General features: G+C 41.8%; 2 protein-coding genes across 3 annotated transcripts in view; one reads left to right on the top strand and one right to left on the bottom strand.

Moving 5' to 3' along the window:
- Positions 1-808, top strand: part of CCDC149 (coiled-coil domain containing 149) — a 50,137-nt gene extending 49,329 nt beyond the window's left edge. The window contains exon 12 of the mRNA XM_009887669.1: positions 219-808. Coding sequence (XP_009885971.1) covers positions 219-808 — 590 coding nt within the window. The remainder of the gene's footprint in view (positions 1-218) is intronic.
- Positions 809-5,232: 4,424 nt separating this feature from the next.
- SOD3 (superoxide dismutase 3, extracellular) lies at positions 5,233-6,754 on the bottom strand. 2 transcript variants are annotated; one of them, XM_009887647.1, is made up of 2 exons: positions 6,610-6,754; positions 5,233-6,147 (listed from the first exon to the last, which is right to left on the bottom strand). In XM_009887647.1, the coding sequence occupies exon 2, from the start codon at positions 6,129-6,131 to the stop codon at positions 5,421-5,423; it is 711 nt and encodes a 236-aa protein (XP_009885949.1). In that variant the 5' UTR covers positions 6,132-6,147; positions 6,610-6,754; the 3' UTR covers positions 5,233-5,420. The 2 variants fall into 2 exon arrangements, with proteins under 2 accessions (XP_009885949.1, XP_009885948.1); XM_009887646.1 differs by lacking the exon at positions 6,610-6,754 and having other exon boundaries at positions 5,421-6,145.
- Between the last annotated feature and the right edge of the window lie 305 nt (positions 6,755-7,059).

Below are 7,059 nucleotides of genomic sequence, written 5' to 3'. Positions count from 1 at the left end.
GGCTCCAAAACAGGGCCAGATCCAGCAAGAGACTTAGTGTTGAGTGCTTATCATCTAAGAAATGGGCCTGGTTGGGATAGGGAATCACTCTTAGAAATTCCTTACTGAGTTAAGTATCTCTGTGGCCTGGCACTGGTGGTGGTGGTCTTCAGGTCAGATGTATAATAAATACCTGCGACTGACTAGAGCATCTCTCTGTTCCATTTCTCTTTCAGCAGAACAGAAGGGAGAACGTGATGAAACTTGTGCTGTTGCAAGTGCGTCCCTGGCTCCAGAGGGAGCGAACTTAAATAACAGAAACCAAAATAAACATTTTTATCCTTCATTACCCCAGCTACCTTCTGAGGAAGAAGAAATAAACAAGCTTGGAAGTCAGATAATTGAACTGACAGAGCAGGCAGTAGCAGAACTGGAAGGGAAAAGCGCAGGCGCTTCTGCAGGGGCGCAGAACACGGTGGTTGGAACAGAGTTTAATGGTTCATCCGAGGGAGAGTTCCCACTTTCCAGCCCTGACTCATCTGACCCCACAGATCCCTTAAACTCAGAGAACGAACAAACAGCTGAAGCTGAGGCCCTGAAAGACAATGACAAAACCTCAGAGAGCGACTGTGAAATTCCCGATGAAGGCGGGGATCAAAATAGCAGCACCGTGGATGTGGTGCATGCTGAGGACCCTGGAAGGCACGGAGGGCTCAGTGTTACAACTGCACACACAAATAACAGCTTTGAGGAGCTCCCTGAATCTGAAAACAAGAAACCATCTGATTCTGCTGAAAACTGTGAATATTTGGATAACAGTTTGGCTTGAGGTATGAAATCAAGGCCCTGGAGCTTCTCCCTGTAATCCTTTTGCAGCGTCTGAGCTGCTGCGAATATGATCGGTGAAACAGTGTGCCATAGGGTTGGGTTTTATGTCGATCTGTTATTTGTCTAATAAAGGTGTTTTTCTGTTAGTTTCAGGCTACGGTGTACCAAAGATGTAAATTACCTAAGGGAAAGAATTTGAAGCTGATGAGGTTTAATCACGTCGGTCCTTTGTAATGATTTGAAGTTTCTACATAGATTGCTGTAATTTACATTAGTGTAGCAAAGAGACCAGTGATAATGATGTGTCATATTATCACTAGGCCTCTGTAATGTGTATGGTCCAGTGCTGGACTGTATTTTAATAGTTATAAGCGTCTTCCAAGGATAAAAAAATTTGGGGTGATAAATTGAGAAGCATCCTAAAGTTGCAAGCTTTTGCTTGTTTTTCAGACTGCATTCTATTTCTCGTTACATACAGTGCCTGTAAGTACATCCTTAGAATAAAATCACTCTTCCCTTCTAGGAAGTTTCTGAAAACCATCCCTGCATGTTTAGAGTTCTCTCATTTCAAACCTTTATATCTTCTCAACTGTATGAAATTTTTTCTTCCCTCTCCCAGCTCATCTCATGAAAATATAGGGAGTTATTTCACCAGATACTGAGAACCCAATGTAACAAAGCTCTGAAGGAAAGATCATCAGAGAAGCCAGAAGCCTTTCCGTGAGAAGAGGCAATGCTGTTCTAAAGCAAGAACAGCAAGAGGAGAACCAGTGATGCCCTGTCCACCTGCTTGGCGCTCTGCTACTGGAATTGCATTCCTCAGCCTACAGGAGCTGGAACAGCCCTCAGGCTGAGTAACGGGTGATGGATTTCAGCCTATTCCATCTGTGCCCTCCTTTTTAAAGGAATCTGTGTCTTTTTTGTTTTCTTATGTTTTGGAAATAAGGATAACTCTTCCTTTCCTCCTCATTTCACCAGTCTATGCTGTGGTAGGTTTATTTGCAATGTTGCCACTTTCTTAGACTTCTTTCCTTGTTGATATTTAGTCATAGGAAAGCATTCCTATAATAACTGGGGAAAAGCGAGGCTGCTGCGTCATTCCCTAGCTTGCTCCTGATGCTGGAGCTGTGCCACTCTGCTCCCAGGAAGGCAGCAACAAGGGAATACTTAACGTTGAAGTTAGCAGCTGTTGGAGACGGGGAGGCACGTCCTTCCTCTCCTGTTTGTAGCATAAGGAATAGTCTCTGCAGCTGCGGAGCTTCTATGGGCCAGCAGCCGTCAAGGCAATTTTTCTGCTGGCTTGGGACCTAATTGTCTGTAAATGTTCATTTCTCACTCCTAGAACTTGAAACCAATCAGAGAGAATTAAACCAAATTTAATAAAATACTACTAATAAAAAGGAAAATCCCTCCCAGATTGAGTCCTCCTTTGACAAATAACTGCCAGCTGCAAATTTTTACAGCCCACTTGCCAGCTACTGAATGAACAGTTTATATTAGCAGTACTGACAAACTCTTCTGTATGTGGAAGATGAGCAAGCAGGTGCTGCCATAATCAAGGTGTCAGAGTCCACGAACAGTTTGCATTCAGCAGAAGAAAGGCTGTATGTAAATGATTACATGTAAGTATAAGGAATGGTAGTGGGAAGGTGAAAAATGTGGCTTGTCTCTGTTCTCGTGTGTTTTCCCTAGCAGGTGCGTTCATGTAACCCTTTCAGTGTCTGTCTGCAGGCAGTAAAGCCATACTCGCAGTGCTCCTCAAATACATTTCGTTTCTCTTTAAAGGTAATTTGACATTGCGGCATTTCACTGATATTTAGCAGCAGCCCTTAGGAACAAATCCATCTGTATATTTAAGCGTGTTAGGAACATGAAGCAGTAAAAAGTTTTTCTTTCATTGTCCTGATCACCATTTAAGTTCCTTGTCACCTGAAAAAACAAAAAGAGTTTAAGTATTTGAAAGATTGTTATGGTGTTCCCATTAATTGTAACTGACTGCGTTATTGACTCGTTTATATGACAGTACTGACAAGTCAGAAGAGAAATAGCTGCAGAAACTGAAATCTCTGGGAGAATGTGGCAGGATTTTTTCCTTTAATGCTTGAATGTCACATGAAGTAGCATTTTATTCAAGATGTATTCTTTTCCATCTTTCACAGACTAATCCTGTGCAGAGCTAAATATCAATGCAGTCAGAACTGAGGCAAGCGAATAAGAAGGTCAGGGTTTCACATAGCTGAGCTCCGAAATGTTCAGGGCGTTATATAGTTCCCCTGTCCTGTGTCTTTCCTGACCCACAGTTGTGTGAGGTGGCATTTGCTCCTGGTCCCTTAACAGCCAGTTAATGCTATTAATTAATGAAGAGCTTGGTGCAAAAAATCGAGTAGGTAGAAGCAGTGCTGGACCAACAGGTTTTTTTAGCACCTTGTTTGTTGATTCTTTTTAGTGTGTTTTTTCTGTGAGAACATAGTGATGTATGACCCAACAATTAGGACATCTTGGTAGTTATCCTCACACCATTCTCCCTCGTAGATGCTATTTTTATATCTTTGCAATCATCAGATTCCTGTGAGATATCTAGATCTCTGGAAACCTCATTTTTATCGCTGCTGCAATACTGTCCTCCTCCTTACCTCTGTAGGGAATGTGTATTCTACCTACGTTTTTAGCCTTCTCCCAGGAACACAAGACTTCAAAGCCAGGACACCTGTAAAAATAAGACATCTTTGCTGCACTATGTGGTAACTCATCGAATATTCTTGTCAGTATCTGCCTTGGATATTGCTTTAATTGATATTGTTGTGCTAGTAGAATGATGATTTTTTTCCCCAGTAAATTAATTAGTGTTTTTTTGTGGAATCAACACTACCTTATGTTTTTTGCGGAGGGCTTGGTTTTGTTTGGTAGTTTGGTGGGGTTGGTTGGTTTTGGTTTTTTTTCTTTTAGACTTGTGTTCCCTTTTTCTAGGATTTCAGAAATGCAAAAATCGTATCCAGATGTATAAGCCTTTTTGGTGGTGGGCTCTGGGGAAGCAAACTGGGAAGGGAATGCTGTGGCAGGGTTATGGAGAAGATGCATTGTGCAAACTGATATTAAGGAGGTTGTCTCACCTAAGAGTGAATTCATGCATCATCACATCTGTGAGGAGGATTTCATTTGAAAGTACAATGTTGTGGTTATTTGAAAAACAACGTTCACCGAATTTGTAAAACAAGTGTGTGAAAATGACAGATTAAGAAGCATCTTTTAGAATGCTGCTTCTTTTCTAAATGAGACTATTTTTAAGCGTATGGAAATTTGTATAATAAAGATGGTGCAATTTCTTTAATCCGTATGAGCTCAGGAATGTATTTCAAAATCTTAACTGAGATTAAGTTGAAAGTCTGCTACATTTCTGAAAGATAGGATTTTGTTCACCAGCTTCTGTTTGGTAGTCTTACTTTGTAAATTATGCAGTTTAATTTATTTGCAAACCTCTCTTGTTGCTGCTTGGGTTAACTGCACAACATGGTTCAACTATATTAATACGTTTTGTCATCTAATAAAAACGTTTCCTGATATGCTTGTTCTACCTGCTTGTTTCCTTTTCTCTTCTCAGTATCAGATGAATGATAGTCGTGAGACAGTGTTTTAGTATTTTCAGTGAGTTGTGTTAAATTAAAAAAGTAAAGCTTTATTGAGTGAGAGTTATAAGTTTTAAGTCTGAAAATTATATGACTTAAGTCTTTTCACTGTCACTTCTCCCAGTCTAAATTGACTGATTTACTTCCTACACTTTTGTATGAAGAAACACACTCAGTATTTTTGGCTTTGAAAGCAATATTTATCTCTGATCTGCTAACTTTATTATCATTGTCTAAGCAGCATTAAAACTTTTGTATACAAAACTTGGTTACTAACGGGCACAAACTAGAGGCTTTAGTGAATTTTTGCTGGGGAGCGATAGTAAACTGGAATATTTCTAAGTCTGCTTTCAGATGTGAGCAGTATGACAGCTATAGCGATGTGGACAACTTAAAATAGTTATATATGTTTGAGAATAAAGCCTGAAAATGCAAGTAGAACAACGTACAGGATCTATAGTTTAAAACAGAAATGTCTTTACTTTCCCTTATTTTTAGGGGAAGTGCATTATCCAGGTCTCACGACACAACACTGTTGAAAGCAGAGAGATCAGTTTAGCTTTCAGATCTGCAGCTGAATATAGGATAGTGTCTAAAGAGAGGCAATTTCTTACTTATTCATATTCACTAGTTATTTTCTTTGGTATCTGACTTATGATCCCTTAAGAGCCCTTTACCGCACTCAGACTCTTCACAGACTGTCAGCCGCATCCGTTAGCACTCTTACTTACATGCATTCGACTCCCACACTGCAGAAAAAGGAATCTTTTTCTCTTCAAGAAAATACGTGACAATGTTGGGTTGATGCTGGTTTTATTGATGGGCTTACAGAAAGGAGGCTCTACAAAGTGATAGGCGTTTCTTAGAGGAGCAAGCAAATGGAAACAGGAATCCTTTAGCCATGTATCTTAGTGGCCAGTGGCACAGCCCGAAGGTACTTTGTGCTGCCCGGGCTGTAGCCGGCTTGTTGGCCTTCACTTAAGCCTGGTTCTATGTTCGTTTGAGCCCTCTTTTCTTCTTGTCTGTAACCTCAGGCAGTTTCTCCTCCCACAAGTTCTTGTTGCATATCCCGATCACGCAGCAAGCCAGGCGTTTCCCAGCATTTCCGTTTTCCAAACTGGCCTTATTGTTGCCCTTGCCCATGTCATCTTCCTGCTCGTGGATCACAACGGATCTGCCCATGATGGAATATGGACCAAACATAGTGGCAGAGAGATTCGTTTTGTATTTTCTGATTTTGCCTTCTTTAGGAAAAAAGTTGCCGAAATCCCCTGGGTGCCGGGGGTGATTCACGCTGAAAGGGTTATAGTGTCCTCCTGTAGCATCGCAGCCGTTGCTGAGATCCCCAAGCTCGTGGATGTGTATAGCTCTACCAGATTGATCATTATCTAGCGGAAACCCATCCAAGTAAAAAATGGCTTCTAATCTTCCGTATGAGTAATATTGTCTGAATAAGACTTGTCCACTCACTTGTGGCTTGTCAGCATCTATTTTGGAGCTGGGCTTCATTTCACAAGTGGCGTAAATCATCCCATCAGTCCCATTACCAGGCATTACCGGATAGAGCAAACTCTGCCAGAGGTCGTTCACTTTTTTCTGTGTGTCATGAAATGACTCTGGGCTCGGATCGGTTTCTTTGTCTGCCATGACACCAGAGGCAGACAGGGCAAGCCCAGCCACCAGAGAAAGAAGCAGAAGCATCTTGGCCGTCCAGAGCCTGCAAAAGGTACAAGAAGCTACAAAGAATGAAGGGGGTTTTTGCAGCAGTATGACTGGAGAGAAAGGCACGCAGCCCGTGGCGGGGCTGAGCAAAACAGCCGGAGCATGGTCCCTGTAGACCTGCTGCTTTCTAAATCTGTCTGATGCGATGAATTGAAACTAAATTGGAATGCATACGCGTGTTTAAACGCATACAACCGACACCCGTGACTAAAAGAAACACTAGTGGTTTTACGTTTCACACGGGATCTCGGTCTTAAAAACTGCCTCTTTTTCCCTGCAGGAAGCGAGTAAGCCAAAGTGTTATTTAATCTATTTTTGAGTTTGTATTGAGATTTTTCTCCAACGAGAAATTCCAGCAAGACAGTTTGCCAGGAGGCTTTTTTTTTTTTTTGGTCCATCTACTTAACTACTAGTTAGGCATTACAAATGAAAAGTAAAAATCCAACAAGTTTGTTACCTTGCAGAGCTGCTGGCGAAGCCCTCAGCAGTAGCCCTTTGCCTCTGCTCCCCTAAAACGAGATGCGATCAGACAGAAAGCCAGAGCTGTTTGAAGTTGATGCTTATGGGAACTGCGTGTTTGTGTAAAAGTTAGGTAACGCTGGCTCAGGGGAGGCGTCACCGGGAGAACCGTGGGAGGGGAGGGAGGGAGGGGGGGAGGGGGAAAAGTTTTAGGCTTTTTCTTTTTGGGCAGGGTGAACACTTTGTCCTTTCTGGGTTAGTTTATTAGTCTGGCTCTCAGTCCTCACGGACATTCCAAAAAAGGGGGGGAAAAAAGTTAACAAGCTTTTAAATTAATCTTCCTTTTGATGACTTCATGTGCTTATCTAAAACAAGCGACCTTCAACATGCAGTGAGGGGAAAGGAAGGAGCTTTATTAAGGCACAGCTGGGCAGTTCTCTCACTTATG

This window comes from Charadrius vociferus, unplaced genomic scaffold, assembly GCF_000708025.1.
Source record: "Charadrius vociferus isolate BGI_N301 unplaced genomic scaffold, ASM70802v2 scaffold306, whole genome shotgun sequence".
NCBI lineage: Eukaryota > Metazoa > Chordata > Aves > Charadriiformes > Charadriidae > Charadrius > Charadrius vociferus.
Note: the sequence above shows the minus strand (reverse complement) of the source record. Positions and strands in the feature narration are given on the sequence as shown.